This window comes from Dunckerocampus dactyliophorus, chromosome 3 (genome assembly GCF_027744805.1).
Source record: "Dunckerocampus dactyliophorus isolate RoL2022-P2 chromosome 3, RoL_Ddac_1.1, whole genome shotgun sequence".
NCBI lineage: Eukaryota > Metazoa > Chordata > Actinopteri > Syngnathiformes > Syngnathidae > Dunckerocampus > Dunckerocampus dactyliophorus.
This window is the reverse complement of record NC_072821.1, coordinates 20,288,029-20,311,165: the sequence shown is the minus strand read 5'-3', so window position 1 is coordinate 20,311,165 and position 23,137 is coordinate 20,288,029. Positions and strand designations below refer to the sequence as shown.

Below are 23,137 nucleotides of genomic sequence, written 5' to 3'. Positions count from 1 at the left end.
CCTTTATACATTCACACACAGCATCAGCATTTGCGAACAATGATGAACCGGAAAAACTTATAAAAAATATATTTGTGGCAGCATCAGAGAAAGTTGGACTTTCACTTTGTCTCAGAGCAGACAACTTCTGGTGCGTTGAAGGATAGCTGGAAATAAACGCTCAACGCTTATACTGTAACGGCCAGATTATTGATCATACATTTGATTTGATTTAACATGATAACAAGTTTGCTTAAAATAATATAAAACATTTCATAATATGTCAAATTGAGTATATGCTTTAAAACAATTGGCAAAGTATTTGATCGTTTTAGCCTTCCATCCACATGAAAACAGCATTCTGGGTGCCCTGAAACTGTATTTTTTAAAAACGGTTTCCTGAATGGGAAAAAACGACATTATATCTGAATATTTGAAATAACATGACTCACCCCAGTCGACAATCTCCTGATATTTTGGTTGTCTTATAATCCAAAATGATTTGCAGAAGTAATTCCACTTCGTCATAACTCTAGATGAGCCCTGGAAAGTGGAAGACGACCGACTTATAGTTTGGTGTTTTACGTGATTCCGTCTTTGTGTTCACAGCGCCACATATAGTTATGTCTAGATGCAACTATTTACTAATCCGGCACAGTGTGGACGATCATTTTTTTTCCCACAAACGTTTCCCTGTAGACAGGGCCTAAACCTTGCAATCCTACCTCCACACAATGTTCCCAATGTCTCTCGTTAGTTCCAATTATGAGACGTGAGGCACCTTTTTTAATCGGGAGTTCAACAGCTGCTGCGGTCCAAGCGATCACTGCATAATGGACGCCACACACAGGAGGCGACATGGCCTTTATTCAATGGAAACTGCGCGATAGAGCGATTATTGCGAGTCACAGCCAAGCGACATGCAAAATTTGTGTGTGTGCAACGCGATCCCAGAAAGTTGAAAAATGAAATGAAAAAACTTTTCATCGCTGTCGCTCAGACGAGGACCAATCAGCGTGAGTTTCATTGATCGACCAATGAGAGGACAGGATGCTAATCAGTACGTTATACTTGCTGTGTCAGATTTCCCGGAGCTAGTTGACATTTCTAAAAAAGAATATATAGATATAACGAAAAAAGCTGCATGGGAACTCGTTGGTGCCAGAGTAAACATATTGGGTAAGTTTACGTTCATTTTACACTGACAGTTATGTACGTTTATCTTCAATTCCCTCCACATCTGACAGCCAATCAAAACCGTGGAAGACTCCTACAATTCGCTCTGGATGTGAACATGTCGCTCATGGTGTCGCTGGTTACAGACGCTCGTCGCCTCCCGTGTGCATGGTTTGCTACGTGTTGGCGATGGCATGCCCGGAACACCTCACCAGGGAGGCATCCGGGAGGCATCCGGACTAGATGCCCAAGCCACCTCAACAGGCTCCTCTCAATGTGAAGGAGCAGCGGCTCCACTCTGAACACCTTCCGGATGACTGAGCTCCTCACCCTATCTCTTAGGGTGAGTCCAGCCACCCTACGGAGGAAACTCATTTCAGCTTGTATCCTTGATTTCGTTCTTTCAGTCACGACCCAAAGCTCATGACCATAGGTGAGGGTGGGAACACAGCTCGAACCAGTAAATTGAAAGCTTTGCCTTCTGGCTCTGCTCTCTCTTCACCACGACGATCCGGTACAGCCACCGCATTACTGCAAACTCTGCGCCGATTCACCTGCCGCCCTCATGCTCCAACCTTCTCTCACTCGTGAACAAGAACCCGAAATACTTGAAGTCCTCCACCTGGGGCAGGATCTCATTTCCAACCAGGAGGGTTCACGCCACTGTTTTCCGACTGAGAACAATGGCCTCGAATTTGGAAGTGCTGAGTCTCATCTCAGAAGCTTCACACTCAGCTGCAAACCACCCCAGTAAACGCTGAAGGTCATAGCCCCATGAGGCCATCAGGACCACATTGTCTGCAAATAGCAGAGACGAGATCCTAAGGCTCCCGAACTAGCCTAGAAATTCTGTCCATGAAAATTAGGAACAAAATCAGTGACAAAGGGCAGCCTTGGCGGAGGCCAACATTCATCAGAAACGGGCTCGACTTACGACTGGCAATGCGAACCAGGCTCCTGCTCCGGCCGTACAAAGATCAAGTGGCATCAATCCCGTACTCCCGGCGCACCCCTCACAGGACACCGCGAGGGACATTTCCATATTGCATATTATTTGCATATGACATAACAGATGCTGTAAGAAAAAGAGAGACAAAAAAAGTGAGTAAAAACACGATAATTATGTTTACAACTACAAATAAAGTTGATTCTTGGTTTGTTAACTTAAAAGTGGTTATCACGTCATCAAAATAATTTTCATATTTTATCTTGGCCAGCGCTTCTCAAAGTCTAGACAGTGTAATAGTTACATTTGGACTCGCTTCCAGCCTCCACGTTTTATCTTGCAGTTAGGGCTAAATGTTTAATTTATCACAACGTTTTTCCATCACACATTATGACACACTGACAGGTAAGTGACTGAGTCCAAATGAGGCTTGAGTCTAATAAGTAGTAATTTCATGAAGATTAAGAAACATTTACATAATAGATCCCTCTCTGTAAAACAGGGTGAGATCCATCGTGCCTCGAGCATGTGTAATTCATGGCTGCATCGAGCGCCACTATGGTCTCAGTGTGCCATGGAAGCTGACTGTGCACTGACGGCCTGTGACTGCTCTGGGGCGGGCCTGCTGCTGCTCAGTGAGAACAGAAACTGCAGAACAATACGTGCTTCATTTTAAGTCCCCAAATACCAGAAAACTCTCCAACGATGCCAGAAAAAGTTGCTAGGTTTGTTGCTCGTCGCTTTTGAAAAAAATATGTTGCCAAGAGGGTTTGGAATGTCTCCAGATTTAGTGACAAAGTAGCCAAGTTGGCAACACTGGTCAACATTTGCTAGTTTTCTCCTTCTACGGACTTGTTGCCTCAAGCTTGCTCTAACCCAGCATGCAGAACATGACTGCCATCTATAGCCCAAACACTGAACAGCAGCTCAGAACTACACAATATTGTCCACACAACGCTGCAATATGATTTGACGGCGAGATTTATAGTTGAATCAGACTCCTCTGAATCACATCATCGCATCGAATCATCGCATTGTCGACTATTCTAAGATACCCCTACAAAACGGAATGATTTATGAATTAATATATTTTTTAAACTGTAAAACAATGATGCGGCAAGGGACGACTGTATTTGCTGTTTCCTTGAGGAATTTGTATCAGTGCACCCAATTTCCCAATTGAATCAATTGCTAGCTTGTATTTTTACAATGTACAAATCATGCTTTCTGTGTGTGTCGTATCAAATTCATGATTGACAGATGCATGTCAAAGGCTGAGAAAATAATGAATATATTTATGGGTTTGTCGTTAACTTGTTCAAACAGATAAAGAGATTCTCTCATCATTTTCTGTCATGCAGTATCTACGGTATGTTTTATGTTCTTCTGCATATATGCTGTTTGCATGAGTAGTACACTGAATGGTTTAGTTCTGTGTCTGCCGTCCTTTTGGAATGGAGAAAGATGTGAGACACAGACACTCATATCTAGCTTCCAGTCTTTCACTTGCATTGTGTCTCTTTGAGATGAAGGCACAGGCAGGTACCTTTTGTGTTCGTATGGCACTTGCCACACTCGGAGAGGACAGCAGCTGTTGTATTTTTTAGTTGGAATGATGTCATAGAGATTTGCTTGGGCATGAGCATCCCCTGAGTTTTTCATTGTCAGTTGTACTGCTTCAACATTCAAGGAGGAACATACTGTGCGCACAAACACAAATGTTTGTTGTGTCCTTAATTTACCTGAGTTTCTATGTCTTTTTTGTATCACGACAGATGCCATGCTGCTGGTGGCTGACAGACTGCAGGGACCTTTCAGCATTGAAGCAGTTATTGAGCCAATTGACATCAAGATCTCGGAAGCTATCATGACTATGCAGGACAACAGCGTGCAGCTCTCAGCCAAGGTAACTTTTCAATCTGCTACATCAACGTGTTTATTGCACGTCACAGATATTAAAACCAATCCAATGTAGGTCAAGATATGCTCCGCTATACGAAGAAAAATAATGACAGCATTTGTATTATAGTAGGGTGACCATATTTTGATGACTGAAAACCAGGATACTCAAATGAGATATTGAAATGATACTCGAAGTTTACTCAAAGATGCCTTAAAATTTCAGTACATTTAGAGCAGGGGTCACCAACGTGGCGCCCGCGGACACCAGCATTTTGTTAATGTTCTGGTAAAACAAGCTTTGTTTGGGTTTAAAATAAGCTCTGAAAATAAATGCTACAAAAATGAGTAGCTTTTGGCCATTTTCATTTAGTAAAAGTACCTCTCACAAGGAAAAACGTTGGTGACCCCTGATTTAGAGTATGCTTCTTCTGAATGGATAGAAAATTGTGATCTTCCAAAATACTATCTAGGCTTCTCAGTGGTTACTCAACATGTTTTATTTATGCGTAAACTAATATCTTTGGTAAGCTTTAATGGTGTAAAAATAACTTCAGATAATGCTAGAAATGTCTCTTCAGTATTAGAAAAATCATCCTGTAAGAGAATACCACGTGTCTTTTCAAGTCTTACAGCACAAATAAATATTAGCAAATCGGGTGGACAGGACACCAGTCAATTTAATGGCAATATAGAAAACAGTGAAAACCAGGACTTTCTTAAAAAATATAAAAATGGACGACCAGGACAGGACGAGAAAACTGGACAAGTCCTGGGAAAACAGAATGTTTGGTCACCTTTAGTTAAAGGTGACAAAGCAAATAGTTATGGTCTAATATCTAATAATATATCTTACCAATAATTCATTAATACAATTTTTAAAATATGCCAAGGATCCAAAATGGCCCCTGAGCACTGCTTTAAAATATTATAGGATTTGAAGCCAGGATTTACTTATTACACTTTGCCCACCAAATATCTTTCAGCTAATTTACTTTAATGTCAAAGAAATACACCAAACGCTTTTGTGATTCATTATTAAAGATGACTTAGATGACTTCTGTTTAACCTACAATGTAATTGTCATCATTTATAGAATATAATTTATTCTTTAACCTATTTTGGTTTGAAATTTCTAACCATTTTTGTAATACAATAAGTTGAAGCTGGAAAAAAAAAAAATTCATTTGAACTTTTACACTCTGGTGTATTTAAGCCCATCTTCCAGCTAGATTCACACAGGTCAGTATGCATTAGATGTCCCATTCCTTCCCATATCAAGCCTGTTCCAATTTACAACTTTAGCCATTGTCTATGCACCTGAGGCGCCATTCCTGAAAGATTGTGCTTACCTGAAAGATTGCTATGAGATTACGATATCTCCCCACATACCTTCGTTCTCACGGCACCGGCCGGTGGAAAATCTGTTTGGTTGTGTGACGCACAGGATATAAGAATTGTAATCATGATGAAGGATTGATAAATATTAGACAAAAGACAGCCCTCGTCACACTGAGCCGGGGGCCAGCAGACAGGCCACAAAGGAATGCTGATGAGCTGTGGTGGTAGAATTTATGTTGCTTGGACCCAAAAACCCTGTAGAGACTAAGTCGTCAACAATCGTCAATCTATTCCCTCAATAAAGCACTATGAAATTCAAATGCATTAATGCCAAATTAATTTATTTATTGCGTTACACTTATTCTTTTCATCTTATAAATTAATCTAAAATCTTCCTCAATGTTTAATAACACAAATTTGTCCTGTCAAAAGCTAGTGTATCAAAAAGAGCATTCATATAATTTATTGCAGTAGTTCAATTCAAAAAGGGAAACTTATATATCTAACTATGTAGACTCACTACACACAGTTCTTACTTTTTAATAACCGTGACTATGTCTTAAAGCTAAGAAATACCCCAAATTATACCACAAACATAATATCATAAAATATGAATATTGTGAAAAAGTTAAATATTGTAAACTATTGGTGTCCCAGTATAATGAAAAAAAGCTTCCTGTGCCTTTAAATGGTGTCTTAGTTTAAATTGAGTTGCTGAAATAAATTACATTTTGCATGATATTCAAATGTCTTGCGGTCACCTATATATTGTGTTGCAAGCATTACACCACTTAAGAACCAGACCACACACAAGAAGGGATGCAGGCGAGGAAAGATGTCAGAATAATCCGGCACACAAGTGATGTTGCGCCCCTCAGCTGAGTGTGGGGGCAGACTAGCATCTCCCTACAATATATTTGTAAATTTGGATATACCGTATATGGAAACAAAAGCCATAGCTTAGCATTGCAAGACATACCTTAACAAATTAAACTACCACAATTGTTACTCTTGAGAATGACGGAACGCATTGAGCAAAGAGTTGTACAGTGGAACCTCGTTTAGCGTCTGCCTCGGTTAGTGTGTTTTTTGTTAACATAGCAAATTTACGCCAAAAAAAACAAAATGTTGCCTGTTTTTCCATACATTTTCTAGTTAAGGTACAATATGTCGTATTATCAATACACTGCGTGAGTTCAACTTTGTTCTGAATATATTTTTTAGGGCTGTCAAATGATTAAAAATTTTAATCAGATTAATCGCAATGTTTAAAGTAATTAATCGTGATTAATCCCCATTAGCAACTATGCCTGAAATATGCCCATTTTTACTGTATTTAATGAACAAAAAGATAAATGACAGGACAGGATTAAATATATTTGTATGTAACAGCTCCAAATGAACTAAATATGTCAATCAAGCTAAAATATACCACACAAGTCTAAAAATCAAGTCTAAAAACACTAGTCTCTTTATTGGTCGCAGACCATTTGAATCACACTTTAAACCTGTTATTATGAGCAGTGAAGATTTGCATTCAAAGACATCACGTCACTTAAGGTAAATTAACTTGTTTTCAGTGTATTTTTCCAGCATACTTAAATGTAGCAAAATGTACAATAGAATTAAGAGTTACAAAGTGAGTGATAAGAATATCGACATGTTTTTCTTTATCACCCAAATGTTTATTTACACATAAACACACACATTATAAAGCCGTGAAGATGTGACTGTTCTCAAAGACACGATGTAGCAGCGAGACACCACACGTTTTGTCATGAGTTACTTCTTGAATTCAATCGTGTTTGTTATCATAATTTCATAATAATATCATAATAATTTATCATAATGCTGGCACTTGCAACTTTCTTTGGCTCAATTTTGGGTTATTGAGGTGAGAAACAAGGACGGTGGTGCACGTGTGGTGTGAATCACGTCTTCAATGAAACTAAAAGTAAACTTAAATAAAACGTGTTTTGTGTTCACATTTTTGCTTTCTACAGCAGATGAATTGGATTTACATTATTTCCTATGGGAACATTTGATTCGGTTAGCGTTCCTTTCGGTTAGAGTCGGCCCTAACTAAGATTCCACTGCGTGTATGTGTGGTTGTTTTTATTTATTTTGGTTTTCATTGGTTTCTTGATCTGGAACCTTGTCGTTTTTGCCCATGCTATTATGAGCGTCCTTTTGGACTTCTCTAGTATGTAGCCATCCCCTGAGTCATTTTGTCTCTTTCATTTTAGGTTTTTCAACGCTGTGGGCCACCAAAAGCTTCAGGGACAGGCAGATCTGCTCGTGGCATTTCTGATGTGTTCAGTGCTCGTTTCAGACCTTTCCCTCCTGAAGGAAGGCCAACTACAGCCACGGGTACAAGCCTGGATAGATTGGTATGTATTAAGACAATGTAATTACTGCAAAGATACTGTATGTGGGGAAATACAGTACAGTGTAGGAAAATTATATACTATTATACAATGTATTCATTTGGTTATTTGTGTGTGCAAATGCTTATTTTTTAAATAAAAACAAGTAGATTGTACCTCATAAAGAGGGTTTCATTTTTATCAAATAAACACTATTATAAGTGCGTTTTGGACACATTTCCCACCTTGTGTTGTTTGCATGCACGCCTTCATCTGTGCATTCATTATACCGGACGGCCGTATGTGATACTGATTTCACAAGTGAAATGAGGTGTTTGTATGGAATAATTATTAGCACCATTTATCATTTAACTTTTTGGCCCACTAGTTGGCATCTTTTTTCTATTACTTGTCTGTTCAACTTCTGTCCGGTGAAAAAAATAATAACTACTTCTTTATTTTTCCCTGCTTCTCCACCAAGAGGGGTGTCTGGAGGACAATGCAACACAGTGTAAGCCTTCTATTTCATTGTTCCTTCACTAAGTCACATGTCTTGTAGCCTTTATTCCAGTTGATATTGACTCTCTATTATGAACCTACTTGTTTTGCAAGTTTACCTCATAAGGTTGTGAGTTTGAATCTCCTGTGTTTGTTGTTTGTGTTATTTCCTAATTGTGCACCAGATTATCCCAACCACACATTCATGGTTTTGGATTTGAAAATGTCTTTAAATTTCATGAACACTTTAGTTTTGGCCCCATAAGAACTGTGATTGTCCTTCCTGTTTACAAATGATTTCTATTGAATCTGTTTGTTTTTTTGGCAGCCTAATTTGACAAAGAATCAACAATTCGGTGTTTCTTTCAGATAATTATATTTTAACATTCTGTTCTTCCGAATAGTCACATGACTGCATATACGGAAGCTGGTTTTTACTGCAGATTAAATTGCTGTCATTTTTATAGTGCACTCTCTGTGATGTCACCACAAAATGTAGGTAGTTATATTACATAGTAACAAGTAATTTTAATTATGCAATTTTACCAGAAAGAGGTTACAACATTTGTGACAAGTACAGTAATCCCTCGTTTTTCGCAGTTAATTGGTTCCAGACCTGACCATGGTAAATGAATTTCCACAAAATAGAATTCCTTATTTAAAAATCAATATTTTCGAGCAGAGAAAACTTGTTTATGACCTTCTAAATACATTTTTGAAACATTATTAGTAGCCCACTAAACATGAATACCCCTATAGTCACCTTTACACTGTGTGTTGCCATAAATGAGTTCCCCCGTAGGGGAGCTGAGTGGCAGACGGACAGGAAGTGACGTCAGGGGTTCAGAGTTGAGTTTTATTGGATACGGCCACAACAGTAGCCTGTGTTTTCTTAGGGATTTTTCTTAGGAATTATTGTGCCTGTTTTGAGATAATTCAAACCCGCTATAAAGCCTGTAAAAGCCTATAAAAGCTGAGGGACGATTGTACACACAACAACAAGAAGTATATTAAAAAAAAACAGTTTGGAGCAAAGCTCGGTGAAGAAGTAGAGAAGTCCATAGTTTAACTATAACAGTTGTTGGTCTTAATGTACGTTAATGTAGATTATTTTACCTCATGATATGGGCAGAATAGTGGAAGTGAATTAGGTCAACTTAATGTATAAACTTCTAGATGTCATTGTCAGAATTTCAAATTGAGTTCTGTGATGCTAACGTGATGAGGCTGCTATGTGTATAAAAAGACAAATGCAGACACTAAATTTGAGAAAAATGTTCGTCAGCATTCCGCTCATGTGTATTTACAATCTGTATTTACAAAAACGGTATTTGTCTATTTGAGCAAGTGTCATCTGCACCCATGACTGGAGTAAAACTGTTCAAATTTATTGACCTATTTCACTGCAGTGGATGGCTTTAGAGAATTGGTAATTCCACTTTATACATTTACATGAAGTATGCCTGACTTATACAGTGTTGTCCTTGCACCACCTAGTCAGCAAATTCAAGATTTATCCACATGAACAGGTCACAAACATAGAGCGTTTGGTAAATTCCGGTCAGGGTGACGATTTTCAAACTCCATCTTCTGAGTTTGTGAGTAGATGGGTAAAATTGAGCTTTTTGGCTCGTGTCACAAGAAATGTGCGACATTATCTCATGGATTTCAACCTTATTTAACAGAGCACAAGTGTTAAGTTATTGACTTATGAGTGCTGATTTCATTTTTGACTTCCAATACGCACAAGAGATTAAGAAATAATCATTTGTGCTGTTTCCTGGGCTCTATGTAAGTGGGCGCTTATTTTAAAGATAGTATTGCGCATCAACGAGAACATATCTGACTATATCACTATTACAAACAGAGGAAATATAATATGCAACCATGTCAGCTGTGGCTGCTTTTTCAGGCTTTTTATTAGGTCAGATTGCACATGACAGCCGGTTAATGTTTTTTTATTTGGATAGACTTTTTTTTAAACTCCACTCATGTGGATGGAGATTTTTTTTAACACCGTATTGGGGAAATGTGCCTTTTTTAAAACATCAGTGTTTTTCTGGACAGGTGTTTTCCTTACCTTTGACCTTGGGTGGTCATGTTTGTCAACAGAATTTAAAAGTGAAGGAAACTCTTCACATGCTGAGGTTTTCAATTAGAAAAGATTGCATTCAGGGAGCAGGCACATTCCCACAAGGGCAATGTAAAATTTAGCATGCCGTCCTCGATAAATTGAATATAATATTCATCATCATCTTCTCAGTAGTCTATAATCACCTCAAGATAACAATCATTATGTTCTCATTTAGCGTACTCATGCAAAAGAGACAAGCTGTTGAAGCCCAAGCAGTTAGTATACCTCACTACCAAATACCTCGAGAGACAAGCTGCCATATGTTTAGCTTCTTCTCAAGTGTTTCCACCTACAGTACCATAGTGGGACCTTAAACATCCAGGACTGGTTTGGCCATGTGTTTACACATAGAATGAGCCTTTTATTTCCATGAACAGAGGGAGACCTGTGATCAGACCCCAGCCAATCATTTGGTTGTTTAAGGTGTAATCCAGTCTGTTGCTGTGGACTTGTAGGAGTCTCCAAAAGCCACAACCAGGGCATTCATTGCTGCTGTGATGATCAAAATTAAATTTGTTCATATAATAGTCCTTTAATAAACCTGTGAATGGCAAAGTAATTGAGACGCTCATAAATATGTCTATTTTGAAACACGGCTTGCTCCTCCCCCTCCAAACCCTGCTGATGTTCTCTTCCGATTTCTGATCAACATTTGCAATAAGAGTGACTGTTGTAGTTATGCATAGAAGCACAATCCAGGTTTAAGCCAGAAATAAGCCTCACGCAATTACGAAACGTATTTTAACTCTCCTCAAATGAATGACAATGTAAGATGAGTGATAGAATCCACATTCTGGCCTTTATCCTGGTTGTCAGGCTATCGCTACAAGCACGCTTTCATTGCCGTAGCAGCGCCTCCATCTCCCTCTAAAGCTGCTAGAGGTAGTACACAGCTCCACAGGCCACTGGGTCATCTCAGATGGCTGTCAGAGCTGGCGTTTCTCCTCGGCGCGTTGATAAATCCATGCTTCTTGCTTGTAATAATTGCAGTAACAACTAATGATTATATATTAACCTGTGCTCACCTCGTTGCAAGTTTTGTAAGAAAGTTGACTGTAGAAGTTAGTGCTGCTGTAGCAACACAAACAGGGTGCCGCCATTTTGCACGTCATGTTGTCACGCTGTAGGTATGCTGTACATTTTGTTTTGTCATCATGTATATAGAAATCGTTACTAACTTATGGTGAATGAGAGGTGTTTTCTGGGGAAAAAATGAGATGAAGGATACAAATTTAAAAAATGTATAAAAATGAATTTTTTTTAAACAAAAATCTACAAATTGGCAGGGCTGCGGATGCTGAATCGCAAATATATGATAGTGTATACTGTATATCACTGATGAATGCATACAAGTAATATCTGTGTGAACACCATTGCTATCTAGCACTGCCTAATTTATTTGGCCATGGAATTCACCAGAGCTTCCCAGGTTGTTATTGGAATCTTCTTCCCCTCCTCCGTGATGACATCACTAAACTGGTGAATGTTAGATTCCTTGTGCTCAATTGGGTTCAATTGGGTTGGAGACGTACTGGACCACTCCGTCACCTTCACTTTCAACTTTCTCAGCAAAGCACTCGCATTATCATGTTGGAAAACTGCCATGTGACCTAGTTTCCAAAGGGAGTGAGATAGCTTTTCTTCAGAATGTCACAACACATGTTGGAAGGTGTCCGCAGCACTCATGCAGCCCCAAACCGTGTCACGACCACCACCTTGCTTCACTATAGGCAAGACATTATCTCTGTCAATAATTGCTGTATGTTTAGTCATTGTGAGTGGATAGTCAAGCTACATTGCTATAAAAATTATACGCTGACTACTCTAAAGTATGTCAACGTTTCATTTCTGTAGCCTTTCACTTGAAAAGATATACCATAAAAATGTTGGCTGAAATTTGAGTATATATACTATAGCCTTACATTTTTAAAAAGAAGATTTTAGACACTTTTCTGTAGGGAATAGCTGAAAAAATAAGCAGGCCATCCTTCACTTTATTAAGTGGGAATAGAGATGGTCATTTCAAGCGAGTGCCTTCATGTCTTTGAGGAACCATTCTGCTCAATGGAAATGCAGACGGAACTGCAAATTATGACCAATGGCAGCATAGCCTCATTGCTTAAAGTCATAAACTGTGCCATTAACCGAATTCAGTTTCAGCTCAAATTAAATTTGTACATGCACTGAAGATCAGTTTTTCAATTTAGGTGTCCCAACTGGGTGCAGATCAGCAGGCAAAAACAGAATAAGTGTTAAGACCGAATTATTTCACTCTGTCAACCACTACTTCAGTATATGATGCATGCTGAGCTAATGTTTAAATTGCAGGAAACAAGCGGCGCTCTGATTGCATTAGAATATGTTGGCAGGTTAGTGGACAATATCTGTTTTTATGTTGGCAGATGACTGAACAAATGTTTAGTCTAGCTGTTTCGGCTGTTAACACAACTTAATACGTATTTATTGGGCCTTGGACCAACGAACCAACTTATCTGAAATAAAAAAATGGATGTTTTCCGCATGTCTGTAACCTCTCTAACTGTAATTCCAACAGTTAAGGTCAGGCCTTATTATACTTTATGTCCACTTTAGAGGCTCCTTTATGTGTTCCTCTTTCATTCCTTATCGAAGTATCTTAAAAGAACTGCTCACTCTTCCAATTAGTCTCATTTCCAATAGCTTTTCAACTGAATTAGTGATGCTTTTTCCAAGTGAAGCAGCTCAGGAGGCTGTAAAGCATTGTGTCCATTGTTTAAGACTTTATTGCTTCACTCCCACACAGTTGAATGAAGACAAAATACTACATGGTATAGACACCAATTATAGTGGACAGCTTATTCTTTGTCGGGCACAGTATGATTTGTCAAATCCTAAAGCCATTGTGAGTTTTAAACTCACTCTACTTTGTTTGCTATTGTTCAGTCGTATTTATGGTCTTGCGCCGTAACAGTTCAGTTTGATTTTATGTTGACAATATCATAAAATTCTGACTGAGTTGACACAAAGACTTCCTGATAGATTTCCTGTCTCGTCTGCTCAGGCGTCGTTCACACCCACTGTTGTCATTTTTTGTGTGGATTTCGCCTGGGCTTTCAGAAACCACACTGCGAAAAACACATTTGAAATATATTTTTCTTCTCTGCACAGATCCTTTCATCCATAGGGATGGTGCTGCAACTGTTATTACCAATGTTTCTGTTAAAGTATTACATCAAGCTAAATATAAGTCGTATGCCTGCTGAACATCTCTTGCTGACAACTGATACCTACCAATCTGCTGTCATACATGATAGAAACAATTACAGTTTGGCGTTCTGGCTGTTTTGAATCATCATTTTGATGAACAGCAGCGACCGATTAAGTGTTTTTATACCTTCCATCAGATATAAATGGTAATGGTGGTTATAAATATTGAAGAGTAAGTAATACGTCCGACAACAAGGTGGATGCCGGAGACATAATTTTCCCTCATGACTACCGTTAATTATTATGGCCATCAATATATTTCACCATGAATATTTCTATTGCGTCTTGGAGAGCGATATATGATAGAGGGAGGTGAATTATGATCACCATGCACGGTAAAGGCTGTAATTTGAGGTGGGACAGACATTTATTTCCAGTGTCCAGTGATTACATATCTGTTCGTAGAACTGTGATTAATAATCTCTGAGCCAGTATTAGTATTATTTCTTGTTATAATCACCAACACATTGGATCTAATTTAGCTTGCTGCAGGAAAAGGTCCTTCCAGTAGTTACAGCTCAAATCTGCCTGTAACTGTAAGTCCATGAAGCAAATAAGAAGCATTTTCACAGTTTTAGTCAACCCCGTGGTAGTATTTAAGTAGTAATTGACAACACATCCTAGTGCACCTGCTGCACTAGGATGTGTTGGTATTTAAATCTAAATACAACCTCAACACAGCTTCACAACTAAATGGGGAGCAATTTCCCATTTTGGGCCCTTTGGACCTAAACAGGTGATCCATCAAACCTGTCTGCTTCCACCCCAGAGGAGCTTGTCTTCCAGGAAGCCACTGCCTGTTCATCAGCAAGCTCTTACCTCACTGTTTCTCTGTGACAAAGTATGGATAACACAATCCGGAGATGGGGAAAATTGATTTTCCATCGTTACAGTATTGCAACTTACATCATTTGCATTGGTCGGCAGGCAAGTTGAAATATTGTAACAAACTGTAAGTTTGATGAACCCAATGCAAGATCATCTTGTGCAACGCTAACCTCGTTGCCATGTCCTTGATAATGAACTGATCATTTTCAGTTCTTCTAACTTCCCCTTTGGTTGTTTTCTTGCTTTTCTAAGTACATCTAAATTAATTTTATTCATCTAACATCACCCTGTGGCAAGAGGCAGTCTAACTCCCAACACTATTAAGGTGTTCCTTTTTTAATGGGTTTGTGGCCTAGAAATGCTAGCTAGAGCAGGGGTGGGCAATTTGTTTTCTCAAGGGGACACATGAGAAACACAAAAGATTGTGGAGGGCTGGGCCAACAGGCTGAGCTAAACTATGCATAATAACAATTATGACTGTTGAAATTCATTGTCAAATCTTTGAAAGACCTGCATTAAATCAGCTTTATACAAATTGTAAAACGTTGTGCTTGAAGTCCTCAAGCTCATCTCATTTGCTGTTTTTTCATTTTCTCTTGTTCAGTGAGAGATTGTTAGTCACTGTTGGGCTTGAACAAGTTCATCGAAGTCAGGCTTAAAGGATTGTTTGCAACTCGCTCCAAATTACATTCGTTTTAAAGCAAAAGATAGAAAAACACCACCGCCGGCTGGCATATGTTACCAATGATGCTTTAAATAACAGATTACAAATAACACAATTACAAATTACAGTCATCCCTCACCACTCACTATCAGGTTTTTTCAAAAATTAATTAATAAGTTATCACTGTTTCATGGTTGAATACGGCCCATTATTAAAACATATATGCATATTTACTGCGCTTATTCTTCACTTCAGCACTTCACCATTCAGAGGGCGCATGGCAGCAGCCACCTTCTCTATTAACCGGACAGATAAATGCCTGGGAGCCGTATTTTGCCCAGGTCTGAGATATTATATATATATACTGTACATATATATACTGAGCTCTTCTGGAAGGAGATGTCTGATGATACCTGGAGAAATATCAGACATCTCCGTCCAGAAGAGCGCAGTCCTAGGAACAGCTAAGATACTGCGCAGGACCCTCAAGCTCCTAGGCCTCTGGTAGAGGACCGAAGCTTGAGATGAACAGACCACCCACCCTATCAGGGGAGATGGGGGGGTGGGTGAGGGAAGAGTTATATATATATATATATATATATATATATATATATATATATATGTATAAATTATTATATATTATTATATTATATAGTATTGTGCAACCTATATGTGTCAAATTCATCATTTTTTCACAACTGCCAATGTGGTATAATGTCTGTCTTGTCCATGTGTGGCAGGTTGGCACATAAGCTCGACATTCAGTTTAATTAATTTAACAATGTCTTTATTGTATTTAGGGAAACTGTAACCAACTTTTCCTTAAGTTGCTTTTGAAACTTTACCTTGACAAGAGCCATCTGTTTGTGAAGCCTTTTCCCCAAATGGAATTTTCACCCTTGGGATAAGACATGAAACCAGTAGTGTTTGAAACTTCCATCTGTGCTTATATTAGTCAGGTCATGGTTTGTTTAGCATGAATATGCTGTGCTAAAAACAGCATCCTCATTTGAGGTCCCTGCGCACTGGGATGCGGTGCAGTATTAATATTAACAGTTTGAAAGTGTTCAAATGGGAAAGTTACATACAGCGACAAACTACAGCTGAACTTGCAAGAACATTATGCGTTGTTTACTTTTCTTATCATTTTAATTAGGGTGAATATATTTTGATTACCGAAAACCAAGACACTTGCCCCGGCAATTAAATAATCAAATGATAATCTAAATCTCCGTTTGGGCATCTCTGTGTGGAGTTTGGATGTTCTCCCCATGCGTGCCTTTTTTTTCTTCGGGTACTCCGTTTTCCTACCACATTCCAAAAATATAAATGTTTAGGTTAAAATGGAGACTCTAAATTGTCCATAGGTATGAATGTGAATGTGAAAGGTTGTTTGTCTATATGTACCATGCGATTGGCTGGCGACCAGTCCAGGGTGTACCCCTCCTCTTGCCTAAAGTCAGCTGGGATCGGCTCCAGCATATCCCCCCACAGTGAGCATAATTGGCATAGAAAATGAATGGATGGATGGATGGTACTCAATACATTTAACTCATCTGTATTTATTACAAAATACTATCTATAACCAAAGACACAAATTCCAAATGAAGAACTTTCAAAAGACGTCACGAAAATGCTTTCAAAAATAGAACAACACCGGAACCTGAGGTCAAATGCTTGTTAAGTTTTGGGAATGTAATCATCATTTTCGGGAAAAAATGTGCCCTCTCAAATCACAGGAAGCGTTTGAACCGTTGTGCACGGTGTCCTCAATTTTACAAGACTTCTACTCGACAAGCTTTTCTTTGGCATTTTGCGGCTTTTTGGCAAAACTAATTTAAAAAGCCCCACACGGTAGCTTGTCAGTGATTACGTCACATGCAGCAGAGTGCCCAAATGCCACTTAAAAAAACAATCAAAACCAGGACATTTTCATCACTTTCTTAAAAAAAAAAAAAAAAACCCAACATGCCATGGTAGGATGTGAAAAAAGGACGTATCCTGGGAAAACAGGACATTTGGTCACCCTAACATACAGTAAACTGTGTATATGTCTTGTTCTCAACACTTGTGGCGTCAAATTCAGATGACTTTATTGGTAATGATTAGTATGTGTTTCCTCCAAGCAAAAAATTGTTATCTTTATGTTGCGCTGCCCTAGGATGTTGTTTACTTCCTCCAAAATTAGTTCTCCAGTGTGCAAAACAAAGGCCCTCTTTTTCATAGCGGAAATTCAGTCCTCTGCCTCCAACACGAGCATACTCCTTCGTGACTTCCCTTCTACATTTAACTGCTGCATAACAGCACTTCACCATTCAGAGGGCGCATGGCAGCAGACACCTTTTCCATTCTCTTCATTCTTCTTTTATCTGCTAGGCTGCACTCCTCAACTTCTCCATCCTTGTTCTGCTGGGTTCTAGTTCACATTACACCTACTCAATAACTCCTAAATGGCAAGATGTATAGCATATCCACAATTTCAACCCTGGTGTTCCTCATAGTGCAACAGATAAATGCATTTTTTCACTAAAATACTTCCCTGGTGATACCTGCATGGAAATTGACATATATCTTCTCCATAAACCACTTTTTGAAAATGACTGGGTGTCCACTCAAAATTTCAAAATAGCTGCCATTTTTCAAGCCAGTTACACTTATTATCAAAGGTTTCGCATGGCCCTAATCATTTGTTTGTGCAGTTTTGCTTTGGCTGCACATACTCATGGTAGTGTCAACAAGGAAAGGTCAAATGGATGTGTTTAATATTTCATAGAGCATACTACAAACTAAGTTGGCGTCCAGTATGGCCCCCACAAACCTTAAACATTATGTTTCCGGATACAGTAGGCACAGAAAAAATTGTCTGTTTTTCTTCTGTCCGAAAATTTGAGGCTATGTCTATACACAATTTAGGTGGTGGTCTAATACATGTATAATTATATATATGTATATTTACTATAGGGATGCTCCGATCAGGGTTTTATGCTGCCGTTTCCAATACCGATCTTCCGTGAGTGCGATCAGCTGATACTGATCACATGATGAGTGCTATTGGCCAGGGCCACCATTAGACAATTCTAACGGCCACACGGCAATAGGTAATGTTCATTAAACAAGAACTCACAAATAGTGTTTATAGAGCAAGACATATGGTATAATAGACACTTGAAAAAGTTAGTACGTAGCCTGTAACATGATATCCACTTCCCTGTGCGAGAAAAGTGAGCTCCAAACTAACAGCATTGCTTGTTTGTAAACAAAATGTCACTGTGGTAAAAATTCACATTTGGAGTCTGAAGACAAGAAGCTAGGCGGATAATTCTAGCTATCTAGTTAGCTGCGGACAGCTAGGCAAAGTGTGTGTGGAAAGATGCAAGAGAAGTCAAACACCAATAGGTTTGACAAGGGAGTGATCAAACACACTGGCATCGACTAGCGTGGCTTGCGTCAAGCTGTCAAACTGAAACCATTGGAGGTTTTACAGACTAGTGTTGATTCTTGCGGTAATACGGGACAAAGTGCATTCCTTGTCAGCTCAATACGGGTGTTGTCAACCCCCCCGTGACACAGCAAACATGCACATTCATGTCACCCCTGTGTTGTCATGACATGATTTGTGAAGTCACGTGGCGATCAGTTTTTGTGATTTATCGGCATATGCCGATCACATGTTTTTTACGGAAATCCGCCGAAACTAATCTGTGGCCGATTTATCGGAGCATCTCTAATATTTTCATATACTTTTTTTAAACAGTGAATGGTGACTTCACTGCTGTGTAACTTGGCATGGGGTTCAGTGTCAACTAATGCTGGACCTAGCTTTAGTTTGTGTGGAATAGAAGACTAGGTCTTGTCACAGTGTTTAAGTTTATTGTCCTAAATGCTGTTATTAGCCCCATCCCAATAAGTTGGTAAAAAATAAGATCTAGTTAGACAGCCGCGCCTGAATTGACACGGCGGGAAAATGGTTAATTTAGTAGTAGGAAATGCATTCAGATGTCCAGTTAACATTTTCACCCCAAAACACATCATTCCAACTATGTATCATGATGGATTTTTTGCACAATGGTGTGCTCAAAGTGGCAGAAATCTGAACAACTGCTGGCCATCATGAAGTTTTTTTGTGGACACCCAGATTTTTAGGCTTTAGTGAACACTTGCACCAAATGCCATGCTTGTATCACAAACTGAAGTATTTTTCTACTTATCTGCTGCGCTATTACTAATGGTGGCATGTTCATTTTCCATTTTCACTAAATCTGCCCATCTCTCATCACCACTATTCCGACAACACTCATTTGTACATCCCTTCCCCCATTGGGCACAAAAAGTCTTGAAAGTGTCAGTGCTGGGATTTGTGTGTACCACCTCAAACTCAACATTGACAATACAGAGAGCAGTTATCTTTCCACCGGAAATACAGCCTTCTCATACACCTGTCAAACTTCACAGTGCTACCTTTTTCTTTGCAAAAAAAAAAAAAAGAAAAAAAGTCTTGGTGTGCCTCCTGACAATCCATTTTTCCCACGTTTCTGTGACAACTTGCTCCTGCAGGTTTTTCCTCTACAAAAGTTCCTGTTTGATATTGAACTATTCCTTATGATAAAAGGTGCACAGATGTGGCTCCAGGCTCTTGTTGCCTCATGTAACACAGTTAATTCCTTTATTGTTCTATTTTAATTACCTAACCATATAATGCACCCCTTACATGTTTTTAGTCCCATAGCTGCTACAACTGCCCAGGGATAGATTTTGTGATTAATGGGTGTACTTTTTACCCCATCCCTTTATTTATTCTACTGTTTTACATTATGTTGTTGTTTGTTATGCCTAATAACTTGCAGAAAAATGTCAGATATGTTCAAAAGAAAATGAAATTTCCAATTGGTCATGTATAAACTATTTTGTCCAGCACTCGCTTTGATCTTATCCCTGAGAGTCAGGGATATGTCAGAGTTAACTTCCAAACATATTTCATATGCTCAGTGTAATGTTGAGAAAGTCTCGGGCCCCCAGGCTCTTAGATATCTCTCTGTGCAGATATTACCTTGACCCGTGCTTCTACCCTGTCATAGCATGAAACTTCCCCTAAGCCAAAGTATCAACATTTCACCAGTTCTTCAGACGTCAGCTCTGGTTATCAGAAACATATCTCGGAAAACCGGAACTCATATTCACTTGTCTGCCATATGTACAACACACACATGCAAGCCCTACTTTTTCTGTTTAAAAAAATGTCAAATGTAAGTACAATTGAAAACAACACCCACGTCATTCCTCAATTTTGAGGCAACCATATTTAGAAAATGTTCCCTGGAAGATTTGTGCCTGTCTCAGCACAATTGTGGAACTAATTGGCCATCAAAACTCAAAAATGGTGGTTGTACATCTTACAGTCAGATCTTTCGAAAGCTTGCGACCAAAGATGGGTACAAAAGATGAAGAAATTCTGTAATTTTTAGGTTTTAGAGGTTAGTATGTCGGGCTCAAGAGATTGGGGGTTGAAATCTCCATTTGTGTATGGAGACAACACTGAACTAAACAATACTGAATACATAATAAATATACAGTATATACTGTTACATACTGTTTGGTTGGCCTGGACTGACTTGTCTCCCCATAGGTTTACATTCAGTTACCCCTTGGCATTGCAACATTGGTCGCTGTCAGCAAGCGATGTTCCTTAATGGCCCGTGCATCTACAGTATACCTTGCCCATTGCTTAGGGCCCTGTCACACCTTGACGATTTAGCCAGCTTACGCCAACATATGAAAAATTTGTACGTCGAATAAGTTCTAGGTAAGTTTTGTATATGTTAACAGCATGCGGAAGCATGCCGGCATACATCGTAGTACGTCTAAGTCGTCCAAAATTTTGTGCCTGCATAAAACTTTTCCACGTATGTCAACGTATGATTCATTCGTCCCGCATCCGCGGGCAATAAGTTATGCAGTGGTTGACACCCGTTCACACACGTTATTTGTAAGTTACGTACAAGTCGTGATACGTCAACATACCTTGAGACAGAACTGTCTTCTTGGCGAGGGGAGATGGTGATGGAGGCTGTCGTGTTTGCATTTGCAGGTAAGTTTGCAGCTTGACCAGTAGAGGGCACTGTGACACTGGGAATGGAACCAACTTTTTTTTATTTTCTATCAACTTTATTAATAAAGTCACAAATCCATGAGTGGTAGCGTATGCAGCCTACATCAGGGTTCTCAGAATCGGCCCCCGTGACGATAGTTTGCGGCCCCTGTCTTAATATGAAAGATTAATATTTGTGTGGCCCGCAAGTTTGATATGAATGACACTTGTCGTGTGCGGAGCTGAACGAACCAATCACGGTGAGGTATATGGTTCTCGAGGGCGGGACCTCAGCCGGGCAGTACGTCCAACGCCTTACTCTGACGTGATCATTTTGATGGCATACGTTGAACTGCAGACGTTTTTTTTTTCAATTTTGGGTGTATACATAGCATATTCATAACGAGTTAGACGTAAACATGACATATTAGTAACTTATATAGAACGTTTCTCTAACTTATAGACAACTTATATCAACGAATGCGTAGCGTGTTGCTGGTGTTCCCGATATACTGTATGCCCAACGCCCAACGCCTGTCACACCTTGACGATTTAGCCACCTTACGCCAACGTATGAAAAATTTGGCCAATACGCTGGCGTACGTCGTAGTACGTCTAAGTCGTCCAAAAAATTTTGTTGCATGCGCTGCCTAAATCTTCAAGGTGTGACAGGGCCCTTATATGTACAGTGGAACATCGTTTTTTGGGGTTAATCTGTTCTATAATTTGGTCTAAAACCAAATTATACAAAAACAAACAATTATTCCCATAGGGAACAATATACAGTAATCCCTCCTTTATCGCAGTTAATTAGTTCCAGACCAAACCGTGATATGTGAATTTCCGTGAAGTAGCATTACTTATTTATAAATTGGATATTTTTCGTAGCTATAGCATAGAAAACTGTTTATGACCTTCTAAAAATTAATGTTTTATTATTAAAGCACTATAGAAATAAAATAACTCCCTTATAGTCACCTTTAACTTGTATTACTCAATATAGTAGACATACTGTTATACAAAACAACACATGAAACAGACTCACACATGTTAGCATTGGGAGAGTTCCTTGTTGTTTCTTTTTTTTACTCCTGGGACATCTTGCTGTGGCTAATGTAATATCATGCTCTTTTGGAGTCACACAGAGTCTGACATTCTTTTAGAGTTTTATTGCCAACCTTAACGCCAATAGGAGTGCTCGATTCCAACACAAAACTCCTCCTCACTCTCTCTCCCACAACAACACTTCGTCCAATAACATTAACAGTGAGGTGCGTTCATGAGCATCTGAATTTAGAACATCAGCATTACACCAACAGGTCATTACAGCAACATTACTGACACCTAGTGACCAGTGTAAAGTACCTACTGTCTTTCAATGCATTTTTATATTTGTATTTTCGTTCATTTAGCCATTTTTATGTTTGACAATGCTTAATTTAGGTAAAAAAATATGTAAAATTTGCTTAAACATACATATTTTTTAATAATAGGCTGTACACAAATCAGCGATGATTTATTAACATATTTTGAAAAATTGTGATAGAGTGAAGCCGCAAAATTCGAAGCGCGATGTAGCAAGAGACGAATGTACATCCAATTAATCCGTTCCAGAAACCCAAACATGTCAACACAAAACTTTTAATCAGTGACATGTGGTCATCATGAAAAGTAAAAAAACAAATAATGATAAATTGAAATAAATGTTCATATTTCTCCATTGAAGTTATTTTCCGTATAATTCCAATGACAGAATTACAACAAAAGTAGGAGACCCTTCTCCAGCTTTGATTCTAATAACAGGAATTAAAGGAGGAGTTGTCGTATATTTTCTAAAATTGTGTCCCTTTCATTGGGCTCCATATGATAACCGAAAGACAGAACACCTCTCAGTAGGCAGTGTAGGTTTACGCTACAATTTTAGTGTTACAACCCCAAAAGTAAACATTTTGCGAAACGAATACCTTCCTGACAG

At 38.9% G+C, this 23,137-nt stretch overlaps 1 protein-coding gene across 2 annotated transcripts in view; it reads left to right on the top strand.

Moving 5' to 3' along the window:
- The window catches only part of gpc6a (glypican 6a), a 166,389-nt gene that overhangs the window by 129,544 nt on the left and 13,708 nt on the right, over positions 1 to 23,137 (top strand). For both annotated transcript variants that reach the window (XM_054769775.1, XM_054769774.1), the window contains 3 exons: positions 3,877 to 4,007; positions 7,588 to 7,731; positions 8,189 to 8,218. In XM_054769775.1, coding sequence (XP_054625750.1) covers positions 3,877 to 4,007; positions 7,588 to 7,731; positions 8,189 to 8,218 — 305 coding nt within the window. The remainder of the gene's footprint in view (positions 1 to 3,876; positions 4,008 to 7,587; positions 7,732 to 8,188; positions 8,219 to 23,137) is intronic.